Below are 24,879 nucleotides of genomic sequence, written 5' to 3' on the forward strand. Positions count from 1 at the left end.
TTCCAGCCAATTCTGCTTTGAAAAAGTAAAACAGGGCTCCTTCCCTTCCGAGTTCTCCTGTGTGCCCAAACAGTGGTTCCCCCCAACATATGGGGTATCAGCGTACTCAGGACAAGTTGGACAACAACTTTTGGGGTCCAATTTGTCCTGTTACCCTTGGGAAAATAAAAACATAGGGGATAAAATATCATTTTCGTGGCAAAAAAATATTTTTTATTTTCACGGCTCTGCGTTATAAACTGTAGTGAAACACTTGTTGGTTCAAAGCTCTCACAACACATCTAGATAAGTTCCTTGGGGGGTCTAGTTTCCAATATGGGGTCACTTGTGGTGGGTTTCTACTGTTTAGGTACATTAGGGGCTCTGCAAATGCAACATGACACCTGCAGTCCAATCCATCTAAGTCTGCATTTCAAACGGTGCTCCTTCCCTTCCGAGCTCTGCCATGCACTCAAACGGTGGTTCCCCCCCCACATGTGGGGTATCAGCGTACTCAGGACAAATTGGACAATAACATTTGTGGTCCAATTTCTCCTGTTACCCTTGGGAGAAAAAAAATTGCGGGCTAAAACATCATTTTGTGGAAAGAAAAAATGATTTTTTAATTTTCACAATGCTACATTCTAAACTTTAGTGAAACAATTGGGGGTTAAAAGTGCTCACCACACATCTAGATTAGTTCCTTAGGGGGTCTTCTTTCCAAAATGGGGTCACTTGTGGGGGGTTTCCACTGTTAAGGCACGTCAGGGGCTCTCCAAATGCGACATGGCGTCCGATCTCAATTCCAGCCAATTTTGCATTGAAAAGTCAAATGGCGCTCCTTCCCTTCCGAGCTCTGCCATGTGCCCAAACAGTGGTTTACCCCCACATATGGGGTATCAGCGCACTCAGGACAAATTGTACAACGACTTTTGTGGTCCAATTTCTCCTGTTACCCTTGGTAAAATGAAACAAATTGGACCTGAAATAAAAATTTTGTGAAAAAAAAGTTAAATGTTCAATTTTTTTAAACATTCAAAAAATTCCTGTGAAGCACCTGAATGGTTAATAAACTTTTTGAATGTGTTTTTGAGTACCTTGAGGGGTGCAGTTTTTAGAATGGTGTCACTTTTGGGCATTTTCTGTCATATAGACCCCTCAAAGTCACTTCAAGTGTGAGGTGGTCCGTAAAAAAATGGTTTTGCAAATTTTTTTGCAAAAATGAGAAATTGCTGGTCAACTTTTAACCCTTATAACGTCCTAACAAAAAAAAATTATGTTTCCAAAATTGTGCTGATGTAAAGCAGACATGTGGGAAATGTTGTTTATTAACTATATTATGTGATATAACTCTCTAATTTAAGGGCATAAAAACTAAGAGTTAGAAAATTGCTAAATTTTCATAATTTCCGACAAATTTTTGTTTTTTTCACAAATAAATGCAAGTCATATCGAAGAAGTTTTACCACTATCATGAAGTACAATATGTCACAAGAAAACAGTATCACCAGGATCCGTTGAAGCGTTTCAGAGTTATGACCTCATAAAGTGACAGTGGTCAGAATTGTAAAAATTGGCCCTGTCACTTAGGTGAAAACAGGCTTTGGGGTGAAGGAGTTAAGGGGCCTACATTTTCAGTTTTTATTCTTTTACTATTGATATAGTTGAAGAACAGTTTGGGATTAGTTTTACTCTCCTTAGCAATGTGCTTCTCTGTTTCCTTTTTGGCAGCTTTAATTAGTTTTTTAGATAAAGTATTTTTCTCCCTATAGTTTTTTAGAGCTTCAATGGTGCCATCCTGCTTTAGTAGTGCAAATGCTTTCTTTTTACTGTTAATTGCCTGTCTTACTTCTTTGTTTAGCCACATTGGGTTTTTCCTATTTCTAGTCCTTTTATTCCCACAAGGTATAAACCGCTTACACTGCCTATTTAGGATGTTCTTAAACATTTCCCATTTATTATCTGTATTCTTATTTCTGAGGATATTGTCCCAGTCTACCAGATTAAGGGCATCTCTAAGCTGGTCAAACTTTGCCTTCCTAAAGTTCAGTGTTTTTGTGACTCCCTGACAAGTCCCCCTAGTGAAAGACAGGTGAAACTGTACAATATTGTGGTCGCTATTTCCTAGATGCCCGACCACCTGCAGATTTGTTATTCTGTCAGGTCTATTAGATAGTATTAGGTCTAAAAGTGCTGCTCCTCTGGTTGGATTCTGCACCAATTGTGAAAGATAATTTTTCTTGGTTATTAGCAGAAACCTGTTGCCTTTATGGGTTTCACAGGTTTCTGTTTCCCAGTTAATATCCGGGTAGTTAAAGTCCCCCATAACCAGGACCTCATTATGGGTTGCAGCTTCATCTATCTGCTTTAGAAGTAGACTTTCCACGGTTTCTGTTATATTTGGGGGTTTGTAACAGACCCCAATGAGAATTTTGTTACCATTTTTCCCTCCCTGAATTTCGACCCATATGGACTCGACATCCTCATTTCCTTCGCTAATATCCTCCCTTAAAGTGGACTTTAGACAAGACTTTACATAGAGACAAATCCCTCCTCCTCTCCGATTTTTACGATCCTTTCTAAACAGACTGTAACCCTGTAAGTTAACTGCCCAGTCATAGCTTTCATCTAACCATGTCTCGCTTATTCCCACTTTGTCAAAGTTACCTGTAGATATTTCTGCTTCTAGTTCTTCCATCTTGTTTGTCAGGCTTCTGGCGTTTGCGAGCATGCAGTTTAGAGGATTTTGTTTTGTTCCAATCTCCTCGCTGTGGATTGTTTTAGAAATGTTCTTACCTCCCTTCTGAGTATGTTTTCCTGGATCTTCTTTGTTCAAGTCTAATGTTTTTCTTCCCGTCCCCTCTTCTTCTAGTTTAACGCCCTCCTTCTTCTAGTTTTACCCCACTCGACCACCTGTATCCCCGGCTAAGTGTTAGTCCCGGCTGTTTCCCTCCACTGTTACGATTTGAGGTACCCACTGTAGGGATCAGCAGAGTCATGGTGACTGGTCTGCAACTACACTACAAGCCGACAACTGACCAGTAACTTCCTGCAATATCCGCTGAAGTCACCCTAAGCCCTGATTGTTGGGTGCACTGCACCCCCTCCTCCACCATAGACCCAGAATCACAGAGCCAGGGAAAGCCCCGTCCCCCTAAAGCCAGGACAGACACCTGACTGTTCTACCTGCGCTATAACCCACCCCGGGCACAGGATCTCACCTCCAGGTGCAGGAGCGCATCCAAAAGCCAGAACCACAGATCCCAGAAGAATCAGAGACAGCAGAGGATTCATCCTGGGGAAAGAAGAGAACAGACATGGAGGAGTCAGTAATGTCTCACTGATCTTGTGCAGACAACACTCCTCATCTGAGAAGGCCGATAACCGAGTTATAGATTGTAGTCACTTCTCTCCAGACTGATGAGTGAGCAGTAGAGTTCACCAGGATGTCTGTTACTGCTCAGGTTCGGCTGCCTGAACACCGGGTGCGTGACTCTGTCATGTGCCTGAATGCTCAGCAAACAGCTCCTGATCGGTTCCCATGAGGTCAGAAGATCAGCTGTGATCGGGGGTAAACATGTTTACCTCCAGTCATTGATATCAGCTGATGGGACTACTACTCCCATCAGCTGATGACTGTAGCTAGTTCACCGCAGTAATTCTCCCCGTGACCTGCGGTGAACTCTCCTGTGCACAGCGAGGCTCTCTCACAATGCAGAGGTCACTGCAGTTCATTTGCCGGCTGGGATCGCAGCCTCAGTGACCAGCAGAAACCTCTAGAACGTCACCGCATCTTATTTCCCAGTAGTTCTCAGCCTGGACGGTCGCATCTTGGCACTGCCCAGGGTGAAAACATGGATTATGGCATGGGACAGAACATCGGACGGGTGAGGGATATGTTTTAAAATGGTGAAAGTGTTTTGTTTTATTTCTAATAAAAGACTTTATATACCATATAAGTATAGGATTAATAATGGATATGGGTCATACAGATGTCTGCCCATTACAAATCCACGGGCTTAGTGTCACCTGATAATACAAAGGCGACATCAACCCCACAAATATGAACCCCACTTGCCACCGCTACAGGGCAAGTGGGAAGAGCCGGGCAAAGCGCCAGAATTGGTGCATCAAATAGATAGGCCTTTTCTGGGCAGCTGCTATTTTAGACTGGGGGCCAATATCCATGGCCCCTTACCAGCCTGAGAATATCAGCCCCCAGCTGTCTGCTTTAGCAAGGCTTCTTAAAAATGGGGGACCCCACACCACATTTTTATTTTTTTTAAGTTATTTAGGTAGTTAAAAATACAATGTGCGTCCCCCTCTATTCTTGATAACCAGCCTCGCTGAAGGTGACAGCTGAGAGTTTTGCCCGACTGGTTATCAAAACTACAGGGGTCCCACATCGTTTTTATAAAGGAGGTGAAGGGAACCAGGCAGGTGTGAACAGGCACTGAACGGTTCCGCCACCATGATGCACCGAGCGCCTGATGTGAACGTGCTGTGTGCACAGGGGACCATTAACCCCTTCATGACTGTCAATACGTCTTTTAATATCATCCCCATACAGGAGACAATCCAGCAGATGTCGGCTGTACGCTACAGCTGACAACTTGCTGCATCAGCCACGATCAGTGTTTGCTCCGTAATTATCTGTTTAACTCCTTAGAAGCTGCTGTCAATTATAAATAGATCATGTAAATGTTTATAAGAGTGTGGCTTCTCCCCCTTTATCCCCATCGGCACCCTGAGATCGTGATCGTGTGGTCCTGATGTTTCCATGACAATTCACGAGCAAATAGCGACATTTAGGTGGTAAAAATCAATTTTCTCATTCCTATCACGCCACTTTGTATTAATTCCTGAAAATCACCTGAAGGGTTAATAACCTACCTGACTGCAGTTTTCAATATGTGGAGGGGGTGCTGTTTTTAAAATGGTTTCACTTTTGAGGGTTCTCCAATATATAGGACCCCTAAAGTAACTTCAAACCTGGAGAGGTCCCTAAAAAAACAATTTTGTAAATTTCCATGAAAAGTTACTGCTACATTTTTAAATCTCCTAAAATGCTAACAAAATAAAATTACTTATTATAAATGGTGCTGATGTAAAGCCGACATGTGGGAAGTGTGATTTATTAATGGTTTGCTGTGGTGGGACTGTGAATTAAAGGGATAATCGTTCAAAGATTGAAAATTGCTAATTTTTTTACTTTTGTAAAATTTCTGATATTTTTTATAAATGAACACAAAACATATCGACCTAAATTTACCATTATCATAAAGTATAATGTGTCAAAAAAAAAAAAAACAATCTCAAAATCACTGGAATTTGGCGAAGCATTCCAGAGTTATTACCACATAAAGTGACACTGGTCAGATATCAAAAATTTCGCCACATCACTAAGGGGTTAATCACCTGGTGTAGTCACTTTGCAGTTAGTCATGGCTGATAACAGGGGACAATAGCTTGCATTTACCTGTTGGAGATGAAAGTGAAGGTCTTGGGTGATCTCCACACCTGCTGGTTCCTTGTACTCAGTGACTATTCCCTGTACTCACAGGAGCAGCTCCTGCAGCATCTGGGACTGGAGCCCTCAGTGCTGGGTATTTATACCTTACTAGTCTACAGCCACGCCCAGTCCTGGCCAGAGCTCCACCCACCCTACCCATAGCTCCACCCATCCCACACATAGCTCCACCCATCCTACCCATAGCTCTACCCATCCTACGATAGCTCCACCCATCCTACACACAACTCCATGCATCCTACCCATAGCTCCACCCATCCTACCCATAGCTCCACCCATCCTACGATAGCTCCACCCATCCTTCACACAACTCCACGCATCCTACCCATAGCTCCACCCATCCTACACACAACTCCACGCATCCTACCCATAGCTCCACCCATCCTACGATAGCTCCACCCATCCTACACACAACTCCACGCATCCTACCCATAGCTCCACCAATCCTCCCCATAGCTCCACTTCTCTGCCCTTACTATCCAGATTTCCACCCCCGTATCTCCTCCCATCCTGAACAGAGCTCCAGGGCTGTATTTGCCACTAGGCACTTGAGACCACGTGCTGAGAGCACCAGGATGCGGGCGGGGAGCACCTGAGCAATGTTTGTTTTGTTTTTTTAGTCTGAGGTCAGCCCGCCCACCTCAGTGTTTCGGCTGCTGTGGGCAGAGCCGCCATCATGACATTACTACAATAGTAAGGGGCCAGATGAAGAGTAGCAAAAAGGGGGGACCTGATACCCTGGCAGCCCAGGCCCTCCTCCCTTGCTACTGCTGGTCGGGCCCCAGGCACAATAGTTCATGGCCGCTGCAAGCCAGATACATAACACTGCGGTGATTTAAAGATACAGCTACAGTGTTGTTAGTGAATCCAGAAATCGGTGCTGCACCTTTAAGCAGCAGCAGCAGGCCCAAGTGCATCATGGTCCTGACACCGGTCATGTGACAGGCTGCACGCTCTTCATTCCGGAGCTGAGCAGCATGTCATCTTTGTGGAAGACAGGAGATACTGAAGTCAGCGATGAGGAGGCAGAGGAGGTGGGCAGTGTGTGAGGACTCGGAGGAGGCTGCAGAGGAGAGTGAGGAGAAGGGAGGCTGCAGAGGAGAGTGAGGAGAGGGGAGGCTGCAGAGGTGAGTGAGGAGATGGGAGGCTGCAGAGGAGAGTGAGGAGATGGGAGGCTGCAGAGGAGAGTGAGGAGATGGGAGGCTGCAGAGGAGAGTGAGGAGAGGGGAGGCTGCAGAGGAGAATGAGGAGACAGGAGGCTGCAGGAGAGTGAGGTGAGTGAGGAGACGGGAGGCTGCTGAAGTGAGGAGATGGAAGGCTGCTGAGGTGAGGAGAGGGGAGGCTGCTGAGGTGAGGAGAGGGGAAGCTGCTCAAGTGAGGAGAGGGGAGGCTGCTCAAGTGAGGAGAGGGGAGGCTGCTGAGGTGAGGAGAGAGGAGGCTGCTGAAGTGAGGAGACGGGAGGCTGCTGAGGTGAGGAGATGGGAGACTGCTGAGGTGAGGTGATGGGAGGCTGCTGAGGTGAGGAGAGGGGAGGCTGCTGAGGTGAGGAGAGGGGAGGCTGCTGAGGTGAAGAGAGGCTGCTGAACTGAGGAGAGGGGAAGCTGCTGAGCTGAGGAGACGGGAGGCTGCTAAATTGAGGATAGGGGAGGCTGCTGAAGTGAGGAGACGGAAGGCTGCTGAGGTGAGGAGACGGGAGGCTGCTGAGGTGAGGAGAGGGGAGGCTGCTGAAGTGAGGAGAGGGGAGGTTGCTGAAGTGAGGAGAGGGGAGGCTGCTGAAGTGAGGAGAGGGGAGGCTGCTGAAGTGAGGAGAGGGGAGGCTGCTGAAGTGAGGAGAGGGGAGGCTGCTGAAGTGAGGAGAGAGGAGGCTGCTGAGGTGAGAGAGGAGGCTGCTGAAGTGAGGAGACTGGAGGCTGCTGAGGTGAGGAGACGGGAGGCTGCTGAGGTGAGGTGATGGGAGGCTGCTGAGGTGAGGAGAGGGGAGGCTGCTGAGGGGAGGCTGCTGAGGTGAGGTGAGGAGAGGAGAGGCTGCGGAGGTGAGGAGAGGCTGCTGAACTGAGGAGAGGGGAAGCTGCGGAGGTGAGGAGAGGGGAGGCTGCTGAGGTGAGGCTGTTGAGGTGAGGAGAGGGGAGGCTGCTGAAGTGAGGAGAGGGGAGGCTGCTGAGGTGCGGAGAGAGGAGGCTGCTGAAGTGAAGAGATGGGAGGCTGCTAAGGTGAGGAGAGGGGAGGCTGCTGAGGTGAGGAGACGGGAGGCTGCTGAGGTGAGGAGATGGGAGGCTGCTAAGGTGAGGAGAGGTGAGGCTGCTGAGGTTGAGGAGATGGGAGGCTGCTGAGGTGAGGAGAGGCTGCTGAGGTGAGGAGAGGGGAGGCTGCTGAGGTGAGGAGACGGGAGGCTGCTGAGGTGAGGAGACGGGAGGCTGCTAAATTGAGGAGAGGGGAGGCTGCTGAAGTGAGGAGAGGGGAGGATGCTGAATTGAAGAGATTTCAATCGCTGATGTGAAAGTAACCCAAGTCACTGCCGACAGTGTCTGCATTAGTCATACTCACCAATGGGGAGGCAGCATTAAAAGGGCCTAGTGCAGCATAACTCTAAGTACGGCCCTGCTCAGACCGCTTCTGCCTCCTCAAATTGGCCATGGAGGTTTCAATATACTTGGAGTTCTTTTCCCTTGTCACTCTTCCAGCGCACTCCCTGTCTGACTTGGATCTCGAATGTACACCAGATTTCATATGATGGACATATAACGTACCATTGTTGTTGGGAGACTGAGAACTTGCTTGTAGCTCCTCACATCTTTTGGATCAGCCTAAAGAAGACCAAAAAAGAAAAAACCTATCCCTCACCTGTCTGACGTTCTGTCCCACGCTGTAAAACATGTCTGCGATTAAATAGTTCTTAACCTGGGTGTTGCCAAGATGGGACCATCCAGGACCACTGATAAATTGAGCTGCTTCCAGGGCAGCCTTGGTGACGGGGTGATGTCATCGAGTCTACTGCCTGTCACTGAGGCTGCATTCACAGTTGTGCCTGAACTGTGGAGACCTTGGTCACAAGTCTCTCAGTGCTGAGCTCAGAGATCATGGTATAATTTCTCCCATCCCCTGGAATTCCCATTTGGTACCACTCGCTAGGCCCAGTCTGTTCTGTTTAGGATCACTACCTTCTAGCATTACAACCTCCAGATCTCGTGTCTAGGAATCCTCTCCTTGGACCAGTCTCCAGAAAGTTACTCCCTTTTTTTGGCAGGATTATCTAATACAGGGTCACCTTCCAATGGGGCGGGCATTGCACTCTTTTTACGGTCCTTTAACGCTGTGTTCCAGACTCTAATTTTCTATCAGAAAGTTCCCCATGGTTTTCCTACATAGCTTGTCCCATTCTAGGCTAGTCCCAAGCATTAATTGTATCTTACCCTACTCATTGTCTGTTGCTGGGCAGAACATGGCTTCCTCACAGTACAGTGCAAAACATTACAATGCAACACAAAATAATTCAGACAACAGATCACCATCCCCATAATGCCCACCAATATACACAATACGTTCTATCACTAGAGATTGTTTAACCTGACAAAGGTTCAGGGTGCGTGCTGAACACCTAGTGTCCGCGCATGGACCCCAACACAGACTTCTTCCAGAAGTCCTTGTTACTTTTCAAATTCAGCAGCATAAACAAAGCTTGCCGTAAGGGTATGTTCACACGTTCAGGATTTCCATCCTTTTTTTTTTCAGGACAGTTTTTTTAAAAAACTGCAGCTCTTGGCAGAAAACGCAGGTCCTTTTTTTGTCCGTTTTTGATGCGTTTTTGATGCGTTTTTTTATGCGTTTTTTGATGCGTTTTTTTATCCTTTTTTTACTGTGTGTTTCCTAGGAAGCTTTTTAGGGCTAAAATGGCTGAAAATACCTAACCCTACCCCTAACCCTACCCCTAACCCTAACCCTACCCCTAACCCTACCCCTATTCTAACCTTAGTGAAAAAAAAAAAAAAAAAAAATTCTTAATTTTTTTTATTGTCCCTACCAATGGGGGTGACAAAGTGGGGGGGTGTCATTTACTATTTTTTTTATTTTGATCACTGAGATAGGTTATATCTCAGTGATCAAAATGCACTTTGGAGCGAATCTGCCGGCCGGCAGTGCGCCCGCCATTTTGCAAGATGGCGGCGCCCAGGGAGAAGACGGCCGGACGGACACCGGGACGCCGGGTAAGTATAAGGGGGGGAGATTAGGGCACGGGGGGGGCATCGGAGCACTGGGGGGGGGCATCGGAGCACGGGGGGGGGCATCGGAGCACGGGGGGGCGGGATCGGAGCACGGGGGGGCAGCCACACTCCGCCCACGCACTTCCGCCCGCTCCCCCGCACTTCCTGCTGCAGCGGTTCTGCACATCAAATCGCAGTAAAACCCGCAGATATATTTTTGATCTGCGGGTTTTACTGCGATTTTGACCTCACAATGGAGGTCTATGGGTGCAGAACCGCTGCGGTTCAGGAAGAAGAATTGACATGCTCCTTCTTTTTTCCGGGAGCTATTCAGCGCGTCTTTTTTTTTACAATTTCCGGACCATGTGCACAGTGTGTCCTGTTTTCCATAGGGTACAGTGTACTGTACCCTGCATGGAAAACAGCTGCGGAACCGCAGCGGCAAAACCGCCGCGGTTCCGCGGTAAAAAACGCACTGTGTGAACATGGCTTCAGGCTCCATTACAGCCATGTTAAATATTAGCAGGGAAACCGGGGACATAAAAAAAAATAAATACAAATAAACATTTGGGGCCTCCTCTATTTTTGAGATCCAGTGCAGTGGTCAGCTTTATAGTGGCTGCTTATCAAAAATGGAGGGGTCCACAATTGTTTGTGTTTTTTTTTAAATTATTTTTAAATCCCCTTCCCGACCTTTGACGCATACGCTGCGTCATGAAAGTCGGTGCCATTCCGACCCATGACGCAGCATATGCGTCATGGCGGAATCGCGTTCCTGCAGGCCAGGTGAAAGGGTTAACTGTAATTTCACCCGGCGTGCAGGGACAGGGGGAGTGGTACTTTAGCCCAGGGGGGGTGGCTTCACCCCCCCGTGGCTACGATCGCTCTGATTGGCTGTTGGAAGTGAAACTGCCAATCAGAGCGATTTGTAATATTTCACCTAAAAAACTGGTGAAATATTACAATCCAGCCATGGCCGATGCTGCAATATCATCGGCCATGGCTGGAAACACTGATGTGCCCCCACCCCACCGATCGCCCTCCCAGCCCCCCGATCTGTGGTCCGCTCCCCTCCGTCCTGTGCTCAGCTCCTCCGTCCTCCTGTCCGCTCCCCCGTGCTCCAATCCCACCCCCGTGCTCCAATCTTACCCCCCCCGCACTCCGATCCACCCCTCCGCACTGCGATCCACCCCCCCGTTCTCCGATCCACCCCCCCGTGTTACGATCCCCCCCCCCATGCTCCGATCCACCCCCCCGTGCTCCGACGCCCCACCCCCCGTGCCCTGATCTCCCCCCTTATACTTACCTAGCCTCCCGGGGTCCGTCCGTCTTCTTTCCTGGGCGCCGCCATCTTCCAAAATGTGCGCCCGCCGAATCTGCCGGCCGGCAGATTCGTTCCAATGTGAATTTTGATCACTGCGATAAAACCTCACAGTGATCAAAATAAAAAAAACAGTAAATGACCCTCCCCCCCCCCCCTTTGTCACCCCCATAGGTAGGGACAATAATAAAATAAAGAATTTTTTTTTTTCCCCACTAAGGTTGGAGTTAGAACTAGGGTTAGGGTTAGGGGTAGGGTTAGGAATGTGCACACATATTCTGGTCCTCTGCGGATTTTTCCGCAGCGGATTTCATAAATCCGCAGTGCTAAACCGCTGTGGATTTATCGCGGATTTACCGCAGTTTTTCTGCGCATTTCACTGCGCATTTCACAACTGCGATTTTCTATTGGAGCAGTTGTAAAACCGCTGCGGAATCTGTAGAAAGAAGTGACATGCTGCAGAATGTAAACCGCTGCGTTTCCGTGCAGTTTTTCCGCAGCATGTGTACAGCGATTTTTGTTTCCCATAGGTTTACATTGAACTGTAAGCTTATGGGAAACTGCTGCGGATCCGCAGCGTTTTCCGCAGCGTGTGCACATACCTTTAGAATTAGGCTATGTGCACACGGTGCGGATTTGGCAGCGGATCCGCAGCAGTGTTCCATCAGGTTTACAGTACCATGTAAACATATTGTTAGGGCTAGCGGAACGCACCAAATAATAAGACTGATAGTGTACGGTGCGTTCGTAGCCCGGGGTCCACCGTGCAGAGATGGAACCTGCTGCTGAGTAATGACGGACTATATGGCGGTACTCATAAGTATACTCGCGTGGGTTAAACTTCACCCAACGTGAAGGAAGCGATCCTGTTGCGTCACAGGATCGCGGTACCGCACATAGAAGGCGAGCAAGTAGTCAGCGAACTTAACCCCAACTAGGATTGAAGTCCGATTATAATAATAATAATAATAATAATAATTTTATTTATATAGCGCCAACATATTCCGCAGCGCTTTACAAATTATAGAGGGGACTTGTACAGACAATAGACATTACAGCATAACAGAAATACAGTTCAAAACAGATACCAGGAGGAGTGAGGGCCCTGCTGCTCGCAAGCTACAAACTATGGGGAAAAGGGGAGACACGAGAGGTGGATGGTAACAATTGCTTTAGTTATTCGGACCGGCCATAGTGTAAGGCTCAGGTGTTCATGTAAAGCTGCATGAACCAGTTACCTGCCTAAGTATGTAGCAGTACAGACACAGAGGGCTAATACTGCATAAAGTGAATGAGAACATGATGCGAGGAACCTTTTTTTTTTTTTTTTTTTATTATAAATAGGCCATACAGGGATCGTTAGGTTAATGCATTGAGGCGGTAGGCCAGTCTGAACAAATGAGTTTTTCGATTAGACCACTTGCTGACACAACACCGCAACAGGGTGTGTTAGGCAACTCTTATAATTAGAGCCCGAAGTGCGAACTGTGCCGTGCTGGCAGGCACCACTAAGCACCCAGACGTGGGTCAGGAAGCGCACTACTGGCGCGTGGCGCCGCACTGGCGGTCACAGCAATCGACGCTGATACGTGTGTGACACGTTGAGTGATTTGTCGGGCGCTAGATAGCAGCCATACTCCATACGCGAACAGTCATACAATAGGGTAGGGGTATTTAATGAACGACTTGCACTCACAACAAACACACGTATTCAATTGTACACTAGCGCATGGCCGTGCGGTCATGCGCAGTTTATATAATTGCAGGACAGGAAGTGGCCACAGAAACTTTGCCCTTCCAGGGCCTGCCAAGAGGACCAATGGAATGCGCTGCAGAGCCAGAGCACATGACCCTCGATCTCCAACGGGAGATCTTGCTCTGGGCATGCTCAGTGTGCGCAAACAAGGACTTAGTCCCAGGGAAGTCCGCTCGCCGCTGACCAGCACTGACTTTAATGGCAGGAGCTGAAGAAGCAGCAGTAACTCTCTGTACAGAGTGAGAGCGAGCAAGACACTGGGAGCGACGTCCATGCTGAGCAGACTCCACTGCGGCCGGAGGAGAATGGGAGACCGCAGCGGAGACGGATCGAGATTCCCCCTGTGCAGCAGAGGAAACTCGACTCCTAACACATATGGAAAACCAAATCCACTGTGCCCATGGTGCGGAAAATACCACGCGGAAACGCTGCGTTGTATTTTCCGCAGCATGTCAATTCTTTGTGCGGATTCTGCAGCGTTTTACACCTGTTCCTCAATAGGAATCCGCAGGTGAAATCTGCACAAAAAACACTGGCAATCCGCGGTAAATCCACAGGTAAAACGCAGTGCCTTTTACCCGCGGATTTTTCAAAAATGATGCTGAAAAATCTCACACGAATCCGCAACGTGGGCACATAGCCTTAGGGTTGGGTTGGAATTAGGGTTGTGGTTAGGGTTAGGGGTGTGTTGGGGTTAGGGGTGTGTTGGGGTTAGGGTTGTGATTAGGGTTACGGCTACAGTTGGGATAAGGGTTAGGGGTGTGTTGGGGTTAGAATTGAGGGGTTTCCACTGTTTAGGCACATCAGGGGGTCTCCAAACGCAACATAGCGCCACCATTGATTCCAGCCAATCTTGTATTCAAAAAGTCAAATGGTGCTCCCTCACTTCCGAGCCCCGACGTGTGCCCAAACAGTGGTTTACCCCCACATATGGGGTACCAGCATACTCAGGATAAACTGCGCAACAATTACTGGGGTCCAATTTCTCCTGTTACCCTTGAGAAAATAAAAAATTGCTTGCTAAAACATCATTTTTGAGGAAAGAAAAATGATTTTTTATTTTCACGGCTCTGCGTTGTAAACATCTGTGAAGCATTTGGGGGTTCAAAGTGCTCACCACATATCTAGATAAGTTCCTTGGGGGGGTCTAGTTTACAAAATGGGGTCACTTGTGAGGGGTTTCTACTGTTTAGGCACACCATGGGCTCTGCAAACGCAACGTGACGCCCGTAGAGCATTCCATCAAAGTCTGCATTTCAAAACGTCACTACTTCACTTCCGAGCCCCGGCATGTGCCCAAACAGTAGTTTACCCCCACATATGGGGTATCACCGTACTCAGGAGAAACTGGACAACAAATATTGGGGTCAAATTTCTCCTGTTACCCTTGGGAAAATTTAAAATTTCTGGGCTAAAAAATTATTTTTGAGGAAAGAAAACGTATTTATTATTTTCACTGCTCTGTGTTATAAACTTCTGTGAAGCACTTGGGGGTTCAAAGTGCTCACCTCACATCTAGATAACTTCCTTTCGAGGTCTAGTTTCCAAAATGGGGTCAATTGTGGGGGGTTTCTACTGTTTAGCCACATCAGGGGCTCTGCAAACGCAACGTGACGCCCACAGAGCATTCCATCAAAGTCTGCATTTCAAAACGTCACTACTTCACTTCCGAGCCCCAGCATGTGCCCAAACAGTGGTTTACCCCCACACATGGGGTATCAGCGTACTCAGGAGAAACTTGACAACAAATTTCTCCTGTTACCCTTGGGAAAATAAAAAATTGCGGGCTAAAAAATCATTTTTGAGAAAATATTTTTTTTTTTTTTCATGGCTCTGCGTTATAAACTTCTGTGAAGCACTTGAGGGTTCAAAGTGCTCACCACACGTCTAGATTAGTTCCTTTGGGGGTCTAGTTTCCAAAATGGGGTCATTTGTGGGGGATCTCCAATGTTTAGGCACACAGGGGCTCTCCAAACGCGACATGGTGTCCGCTAACAATTGGAGCGAATTTTCCATTCAAAAAGTCAAAAGGCGCGCCTTCCTTCCGAGCCCTGCCGTGTGCCCAAACAGTGGTTACCCCCACATATGATGTATCGGCGTACTCGGGAGAAATTGCCTAACAAATTTTAGGATCTATTTAATCCTATTGCCCATGTGAAAATGAAAAAATTGAGGCGAAAAGAAATTTTTTGTGAAAAAAAAGTACTTTTTCATTTTTACGGATCAATTTGTGAAGCACCTGAGGGTTTAAAGTGCTCACTAGGCATCTAGATAAGTTCCTTGGGGGGTCCAGTTTCCAAAATGGGGTCACTTGTGGAGGAGCTCCAATGTTTAGGCACACAGGGTCTCTCCAAATGTGACATGGTGTCCGCTAAAGAGTGCAGCCAATTTTTCATTCAAAAAGTCAAATGGCGCTCCTTCCCTTCCAAGCCCTGCCGTGCGCCCAAACAGTGGTTTACCCCCACATATGAGGTATCAGCGTACTCAGGACAAATTGGACAACAACTTTCGTGGTTCAGTTTCTCCTTTTACCATTGGGAAAATAAAAAAATTGTTGCTGAAAGATCATTTTTGTGACTAAAAAGTTAAATGTTCATTTTTTCCTTCCATGTTGCTTCTGCTGCTGTGAAGCACCTGAAGGGTTAATAAACTTCTCGAATGTGGTTTTGTGCACCTTGAAGGGTGCAGTTTTTAGAATGGTGTCACTTTTGGGTATTTTCAGCCATATAGACCCCTCAAACTGACTTCAAATGTGAGGTGGTCCCTAAAAAAAATGGTTTTGTAAATTTCGTTGTAAAAATGAGAAATCGCTGGTCAAATTTTAACCCTTATAACTTCCTAGCAAAAAAAAATTTTGTTTCCAAAATTGTGCTGATGTAAATTAGACGTGTGGGAAATGTTATTTATTAACTATTTTGTGTCACATAACTCTCTGGTTTAACAGAATAAAAATTAAAAATGTGAAAATTGCAAAATTTTCAAAATTTTCGCCAAATTTCCATTTTTATCACAAATAAACACAGAATTTATTGACCTAAATTTACCACTAACATGAAGCCCAATATGTCACGAGAAAACAATCTCAGAATCGCTAGGATCCGTTGAAGCGTTCCCGAGTTATTACCTCATAAAGGGACACTGGTCAGAATTGCAAAAAATGGCAAGGTCTTTAAGGTCAAAATAGGCTGGGTCATGAAGGGGTTAAAGAAAAAAAAAGGCATAGAGTCCCTCCATTTTTGATAACCAGCCAAGCTAAAGCCGATATCTAGGGGATGGTAAGAGACCATGGATATTGGCCCTGCCCAACCTATAAATGGCAGCCTGCAACCACCCAGAAAATTAGATGCGCTAATCCTGGCACTTTGCCCAGCTCTTCCTATTTGTCCTGTAGTGGTAAGTGGGGTAATATTTGCGGGGTTGATGTCACCTGACAATACAAAGGTGACATCAAGCCCAGGGGTTAGTAATTGAGATGCGTCTATAAGATGCCATCATTACTAACTCCATTACATGGGGGAAAAAAGTCCCTTGTTTGAACAAAACACTCCCTGACAATTACCCTCTTTTTCCCATTTATTAGGATAAAAATGTAATCTTCATCTGTCTGCCAGTAATCAATAACGCTGGTCAGGATATTACTGCCCTTACTGGTGTATGGGGCCTGGTGAGGAGAGTGGCCCATTCCAGGTCCCCCCTCAAGATGCCCCAGAGGCAGGATTCAGCTGTTCACTCAGTAACTGTACATGTGCGGGGCCACGGTCAGGTAAGGAGGAACTCTGTTTTTTTGTACTGAAATTTGCAATATGGTTGGGCAGGATGGAGGCATATGGGGTAGTGGGGGGGCAGTAATAAGGCACACGGGTACCTGGATGGGGGACGTTATTACAGGAAGATGGCAGGGTGTAGGACATGATTACTATAGGGCCTGTTGTTAAGCTCCCTCCTGTGGTCATGAATGGTACTTCGGCTGGTTCTGTCCATGGGCTTCCTCTGGTGGTGGTGAGTGGGGCTGCGGCTTCTGAGGTTCCTTCCACAGGTGACGAGGTTAATTCGTTAGCTGGCTGCTCTATTTAACTCCACCTAGATCATTGCTCCATGCCACCTGTCAATGTTGCAGTATTGGTCTAGTTCGCTCCTGGATCGTTCTTGTGACCTGTCTTCCCAGCAGAAGCTAAGTTCCTGCTTGTTTTTCTCTGTCTGCTATTTTTTCTGTCCAGCTTGCCATTTTGATTTTTGTCTTGCTTGCTGGAAGCTCTGGGACGCAGAGGGAGCGCCTCCGCACCGTGAGTCGGTGCGGAGGGTCTTTTTGCGCCCTCTGCGTGGTCTTTTTGTAGTTTTTTGTGCTGACCGCAAAGTTATCTTTCCTATCCTCTGTCTGTTCAGTAAGTCGGGCCTCACTTTGCTATATCTATTTCATCTCTGTGTTTGTAATTTTCATCTTAACTCACAGTCATTATATGTGGGGGGCTGCCTGTTCCTTTGGGGAATTTCTCTGAGGCAAGGTAGGCTTTATTTTTCTATCTTTAGGGCTAGCTAGTTCCTTAGGCTGTGACGAGGCGCCTAGGGAGCGTCAGGAGCGCTCCACAGCTATTTCCAGTGTGTGTGATAGGATTAGGGATTGCGGTCAGCAGAGTTCCCACGTCTCAGAGCTTGTCCTGTATTATTAGTAACTATCAGGTCATTCCGTGTGCTCTTAACCACCAGGTCCATTATTGTCCTCACCACCAGGTCATAACAGTACAGGAGGCCCAAAGTACTAATGCATCTCAATAGAGGGATAAGAGAAGTTCTGAGACCCTTTTTTTTTTTCTTTGCAGTGTGTTTTGTCTCTCTTTTCCCCTTTACCTCTGGGTGGTTCAGGATACATGTGTAGATATGGACATTCAAGGTCTGTCCTCTTGTATGGATAATCTCACTGCAAGGGTACAAAACATTCAAGATTTTGTGGTTCAGAATCTGATGTAGAGACATGTTCACACCACCAAGAGACTTGAAAACACAAAAAAGCACAGTAAAACCAAAAACACTCTGTTGCAAAAACAATCACAGTGGACAGCAAGTGCTAGTAAAAAGATGGAAAAAACAGGGTATTTGGTTGATACGTATGACCAGGTTTTAAATACATCAGATAGGGATTACATAGTTAGGACTGCTCTGATATGGGTATACCTTGACGTTTGGTAGAGCGGCTTAATATACATTTTTTGCAAAAAACGTATCAACCAAATACCCTGTTTTTTCCATCTTTTTACTAGCACTTGCTGTCCACTGTGATTTTTTTGCAACAGAGTGTTTTTGGTCTTACTGTGCTTTGTGTTTTCATCTTGTGTACAGTAGTCTTCCTGCATCGTGGTGGTCCCCCGGCCATCGCTTCAAAGACAAGAAAGGAATTGTGCTGTAGTGAGTGAGCACAGAAGTCATAGCAACAGGAGTGAAACATCAGTGGGAGACCAGCTAGAAGCAGGCTGCCTCCACCTGAAGCGCAGATCCGGTGGCCAGAACACCGAGGGAGTAAAGAGCTCTATGCCGTTACTTCAGAGACTGGCAGGGCATTTGATTCCAAGTTGGCTGTCTGACCTTTATACCTAAGAAGACACAGTGGCAACTTGTGGGTGTCAGGGCGTCTCTAGGATCCCTATAAAACAAGCCCCAGGCCATCAGTCATATGGGATTTGTCCTACCTGTACCATCTGGGGGACAGAGAGAAGTAACAGTGAGGACCTACTACGTTACTGTGCACTAGGGGAAGGCTATTGAATTCCTCCTGGATAAGGGGACTCTGGAATTGCCTTCAGACCGGCCGGACTCTGCCTACCCTGTGGTCCCTACTCTGGACTGTGGATGCTGAACCTTCAGTAAAACCCTATGTCTTCGTTATTCACTGTGCCTTGCACCATCCACCACCTACACTCTGGGAAGCCCTGGGGACATACTTCACCTGTGGGAAGGTATACCATCTAGCTGCCATAACATCACCCCAGCGGACCCCTAAGCAGCGTCGGTCACCCTGACCAAATACCACATGTGGCGTCACGCACATTATCCCTTTTAAGACCTTTCCCCAATTTACAAGGGATGTTCCCCTAGGGCCACGGACCGGGTCAGCCATGGTGACATTCCCACTAAGTACTGAGAACTGAAGGACCCGGCTCCGAGTACCCCATTGCCCCACTCTGGGGGGCGATCCATCTACAAGCAGGCACCACTATATACTGTTTAAAATACCAAAAACTACAAGAGAAAGTAGCAAGAGCTGCATCAGCAGGAACATCAAAAAAGAAAAATGCTGTTCCTGAGGGGGAGAGATTGGAAAATACACAAGGTCAGGTGGCAGCTGTTGCAAAGTTAAAAATGCTATAAGGCCCAGGAGAGAAGTCAAGGTGAGTAATGGATGCCTGGACTTGTAGCAGGACAGACAGAAGGCAGGTGTTGTCTTATAGCCGCCGTTGCCAAGGACCAGTTCCGACTGAAGAACCGGGAGATCCAAGCCAAGAGAGCACGCAGCAGAGGGAAGTTAGTTTGAGCCATCACAGTTGATCAGATGCAGTCTCACCCTGCACCACCACCCCTTACCTGTCCCTGGCCAAAATACATGCACCTTTCAGAAAGTTATCAGCATTAACTGGAACTAATTAAAAAAATTCTCACTTTACTGTAATTTATAGCGACTTTGCAGATTAATATTTCATAAGTTCTAACATCCCCCTCCATTTTCTATGGCAGTTTCAATGTTCTAGAGCAGTCCCCTTTAGTAATTCATGGTGCAACCCTAGTTTTTCAATATATTTTTGGTTAGCACTTGTTCACACTAGCCTAGATGTGCTGGTCTCTTCTCCATTTGTATCAGATCCTTTTTGGACATGTGCACTCCTACTCCTACCAGCTACAGGTGATTGTAAGTAGTTAGCTGGTCCATTCTTGCCCTATCAATTGTAGGCTTTTCTGCCCAGGTGAGGAGACATCAGGACAGGGACCCAACTTTGAAGAATACCTTGACGTTGGCAGTTCGGCTAATCTATGCGCCAAGTACCTTTTTGTGCAGATTAATATTTCATACATACATTATATAGTGGTTTTCCCATAGGTGCGCAGTGAGTCACTAGATGCCGCAGCTCACATTGGCCATACATCAAAAAAGGCAATAATGTAGACAGGGTTATTATTACAGTGAGATTTATTCAGACATTACCGCAAATCCACGGGTTGTAAGATGGAAACTTCCTATGAAATACAGATCTGGAAAAGGAGACAAACCCTGATATTACAGGAGCTATGAGCAGACTTTATCCTTGTTTGTCACAGAGTCTGAATAAGCCTCGACCTCGCACATGGACAGGTACTCCGAGCGTCCGGAGATCACCACGCTGATGTACCGACCCTCCATCCCAGGACAGCAGAAGGTCAAGGTGGAAGTAGTAACACTGGTGACTGTGCCGCACCTGGAGGAGAAAACCAGCAAATGTGACCATCAGTGGATCCTTCATTATCACATACAGATCAGAAGACACTGGGCACAGTGCATACACTACGAAAGAGGCCCCAAGCTTGGAGGTTACAGAACAAGAGGTACAGAGCTCAATGGTTACAGTACCAGGAGGCATCAAGCTTGGGAACTTGCAGTTACTATTGAACAGTAACATTCTGTACCAAGATTTGAGGTGTAAGAGGCACATACTTTGCTGTGTTACTACCAGGAGGCAATAAGCTCATTAGCTCCAAACTAACAGGAACATTTCTCATTCTTACAGCCAATAGTCCATCCATGCAGATTCCTGGCCACTTCATGGTCCTGCAGGGAACGTCTGGCTGTGGGGAAGCCCCCTCACTTTCCTCAGCACTGATTTAGCTGCAGTCTACCTGTCGTCTCAGAGACCACCACATGCTGTTTCCCACCACAATCTTAGTTGCCATCTTAAGCCCTGCTATGTTGTCACAGGTGATCATGTAAGGGATGTACCAGGACTGACTTGTACCTCACCCCTCTTTCACAATTAATGTTTGTGTATTGCTGCGCTATATATATTACTGTATGCTGTGTAACGACAATGGAACTCTCTACCCCAACACATCAGACTTGCGCCTACCATAGAAACCTTCAAAAAGAACCTGAAGACTCATCTCTTCCGACAAGCCTACAGCCTGCAGTGATCCTCAACCTACTGAACAGACGCACAGCCAGCTCTTCCCTCTCCTAGTGTATCCTCACCCACCCCCTGCAGACTGTGAGCCCTCGCGGGCAGGGTCCTCCCTCCTCATGTACTCGTGTGCCTTGTTATCTGCTCATGTTTAATGTATTTGTCTATATTTGCCCCGTATTCACATGTAAAGTGCCATGGAATAAATGGCGCTATAAAAATGTATAATAATAATGTACATATGTTATTGTTTAGGGAAAGTGTGGTATGCAGGATAGCCACTAGAGAGGAGCATATTAGAATACTACAGGATAAGACAGGAACTAGTTAAGTTTAGGAGGGTCCTACTGTGGGATAAGATAGTAAGCCTTTTTTTCTCCAGTGGACCCAGGGAGCCCAGACAGTCCAGTAGGGCTTTAGAGTGCGGGCAACACAGTGGGCACCATAACATTTGAAGCTGGGAGCCCACACGTCCAGGGCTTGGGTACTGAAGGAAAAACAGCAACAGTGGAATGCGGGGCAGCACCAAGATGTGGCAGCTTACTACATGGGCAGATGCCCTTATGTCTGGTGTGAAATGGACAGGGGAACCCCTAAAGGTAGTAAAGCTGGACAGAAGGAGCGCTGTGGTACCAGATGGAACAACCTGGTAGAATTCTGTAAGAAGTAGGGAAAAGCACAGGAATAGACAAGGATGTGTACTGTTATGTTCCCTGTGAAGTTGCTGTACTTGAACTGGACATACTGCAAAAGAATAAGTAAAGTTGTCTGTTACAAGTTACAAACTGGACTCTGAAACCAGCAGGAGTGAACCCACAGCAGAACAGATGGGACTGATGGTGCAGAAGATATTACAGAAGGTATGCTGCAAATGGGACAGCATGTATGTCAGGGTGCGCTCCAACAGCTATCACTTTTGGCCACGAATACGGCCCTGGTCCCTCTCACAATCATGCTTCAGGTCATGGGGGGGGGGGGGAGCCACCATCAATCCACACTGTCAGATCGCTCCACCTATCAGCCAGGGTCACCAATAAGTCATCAGGAGCATTTACGGGATATTTGGGCAGTGATGAACGCTTTGGGTATCATTTTGATCACCATCTGAGATATCGTACAGTGCACATAGGCTGCCATTGTTCTCAACAGCACATGCTGGTTACACAGGACGATATGCTGCCAAGAATAAAGACTGTCACCTTACAAAATAACGATTTGCTTGTTCATCAGATGATCAGTAACTTGTGCAAGCTGCACTGAACTTTTGTTTGGTCTCCTAGAAAACAAATATTTAGCTTCTATGAACTTACACCGGGTTGTTGTTGTCGGGGGAGTTTCCGATTCGGACCTCGGCCCCCATCAGTCGCTCTGGACAACAGTCCATCCTGTTTGTCAGGACAACGATGGAGATCTTGTAGCTCTGCTTCAGGTCTAGCTTCCACCAGGGATCCTTCTCCAGGTTGGTGTGAGTGCAGGAATCACTATTGAAGTCGGTGTCTTTGTTCCCGTCGATGGCGTTCTTGGCCACTCCGCTCCTAGTAGAATACGGATAGTCCGACACCTGGGAGGCCACGCCGGTCCATGCTAGATCCGTGGCTGAGGAGAGAACAGAAAAGATCACATATATGGAGGAGATGTGGGTGCTGCCAGCACTGGTGACATCTGATCCTGGATCCATCAGATGGATGAAGGGCCGGTTGGCTCGGGGAAAAGGGGCATGTACATAAGCTCGTCAAAAAGGTGATAAGGAAGAGCAACTTAGGTAGTGCAGGCTGGTACAACATATTGTAAGGCCGAGAGGAGAGATGGACTGCAGCAATATATATTTATTAGTGGCTGGGAGGAGTGATGTACTACAGAATTGTAAAGAGGCATTGGCAGGAGTAAATCTGCGGCCATATCACCATCTGTAAAGACGCTCACATGCAGCAGCACACTTCATGGTACTCTTTGACAATCTAGTTTGCATCCACATCATTCCACTGAGACTGCCCTGACCAAAATTACCAATGACTTACAGCCAAAGCTAATGGACAATACTCTGTACTCCTCCTTCTAGACCTGTCCTCTGCTTCTGACACAGTTGACCACTGCTGCCTACTACAGATCCTCTCCTCCTTTGGCATCAAAGACCTCGCCCTATCCTGGATCTCCTCGTACCTTTCCTGTCGCACATTCAGCGTCTCCCACACCACCTCCTCATCCCACCCTCTCTCTGTTGGAGTCCCCCAAGGCTCTGTTCTAGGACCCCTACTCTTCATAATCTATACACTTGGCCTAGGACAACTCAAAGTCCCATGGATTCCAGTACCACCTTTATTTGGATGACACTCGGATCTACCTCTCTGGCCCAGATGTCACCTCTCTGCTCTCCAAAATCTCGGAGTGTTTATCAGCCATATCCTCCTTCTCCGCTCGCTTCCTTAAACTCTGTGTGGACAAATCTGAAATCATCTTTCCTCCATCTCAGACATTTTCCTGACCCATCACAATTAGTGACATTCCACGCTCTTTCCACCTCCTGTCGTCTCCAGCTCAAAAGTATCTCCAGACTCTGTACTTTCCTCAACCGTCAATCTACTAAAATGCTTGTGCATATCGTCATCATCTCCCGCCTCAACATCCTTTTCTGCGGCCTCCCTGCTAACACCCTTGCTCCTCTCCAGTCCATCCTTAACTCTGCTGCCCGACTAATTCATCTCTCCCCTCGCTACTCCTCCGCTTCTCCCCTCTGCAAATCTCTTCACTGGCTCCCATTCCCTCAGCGTATCCAGTTCAAATTACTAATACTGACCTACAAAGCCATCCACAACCTGTCTCCTCCATATATCTCTGAACTAATCTCCCGATATCTTCCCTCACGTAATCTCTGGTCCTCCAAAGACCTCCTTCTCTCCTCTACACTCATTTGCTCTTCACCTAATCACCTCCAAGACTTCTCCAGAATATCCCCCATCCTCTGGAATTCTTTGCCCCAACTCGTCCAACTATCAACCACATTTGGATCCTTCAGATGGAACCTGAAAACCCATCTCTTTAGGAAAGCCTACAGCCTGCACTGACCCCGCTGCCTCCTCATCACTACCGGAGCTACAGTCTCACCAACACCGGAGCTACCGCCTCACCAACACCGGAGCTCCTGCAACCCTCAACCTACAGGTCCTTCTCAAAAAATTAGCATATAGTGTTAAATTTCATTATTTACCATAATGTAATGATTACAATTAAACTTTCATATATTATAAATTCATTATCCACCAACTGAAATTTGTCAGGTCTTTTATTGTTTTAATACTGATGATTTTGGCATACAACTCCTGATAACCCAAAAAACCTGTCTCAATAAATTAGCATATCAAGAAAAGGTTCTCTAAACGACCTATTACCCTAATCTTCTGAATCAACTAATTAACTCTAAACACATGCAAAAGATACCTGAGGCTTTTATAAACTCCCTGCCTGGTTCATTACTCAAAACCCCCATCATGGGTAAGACTAGCGACCTGACAGATGTCAAGAAGGCCATCATTGACACCCTCAAGCAAGAGGGTAAGACCCATAAAGAAATTTCTCAACAAATAGGCTGTTCCCAGAGTGCTGTATCAAGGCACCTCAATGGTAAGTCTGTTGGAAGGAAACAATGTGGCAGAAAACACTGTACAATGAGAAGAGGAGACCGGACCCTGAGGAAGATTGTGGAGAAGGACCGATTCCAGACCTTGGGGAACCTGAGGAAGCAGTGGACTGAGTCTGGTGTGGAAACATCCAGAGCCACCGTGCACAGGCGTGTGCAGGAAATGGGCTACAGGTGCCGCATTCCCCAGGTAAAGCCACTTTTGAACCATAAACAGCGGCAGAGGCGCCTGACCTGGGCTACAGAGAAGCAGCACTGGACTGATGCTAAGTGGTCCCAAGTACTTTTTTCTGATGAAAGCAAATTTTGCATGTCATTCGGAAAT

The 24,879-nt window shown here is 47.0% G+C and overlaps 2 protein-coding genes across 2 annotated transcripts in view; one reads left to right on the forward strand and one right to left on the reverse strand.

Moving 5' to 3' along the window:
• LOC138643509 (uncharacterized) overlaps nt 1–24,879 on the forward strand; it is a 1,192,186-nt gene that overhangs the window by 1,039,789 nt on the left and 127,518 nt on the right. The window lies entirely within an intron of this gene.
• LOC138642302 (uncharacterized) overlaps nt 1–24,879 on the reverse strand; it is a 70,499-nt gene that overhangs the window by 43,764 nt on the left and 1,856 nt on the right. The window contains exons 2-5 of the mRNA XM_069730382.1: nt 22,231–22,516; nt 20,068–20,224; nt 8,257–8,313; nt 3,201–3,381 (exon numbers count right to left, since the gene is read on the reverse strand). Coding sequence (XP_069586483.1) covers nt 3,201–3,381; nt 8,257–8,313; nt 20,068–20,224; nt 22,231–22,516 — 681 coding nt within the window. The remainder of the gene's footprint in view (nt 1–3,200; nt 3,382–8,256; nt 8,314–20,067; nt 20,225–22,230; nt 22,517–24,879) is intronic.

Source organism: Ranitomeya imitator, chromosome 6, assembly GCF_032444005.1.
Source record: "Ranitomeya imitator isolate aRanImi1 chromosome 6, aRanImi1.pri, whole genome shotgun sequence".
Taxonomy (NCBI): domain Eukaryota; kingdom Metazoa; phylum Chordata; class Amphibia; order Anura; family Dendrobatidae; genus Ranitomeya; species Ranitomeya imitator.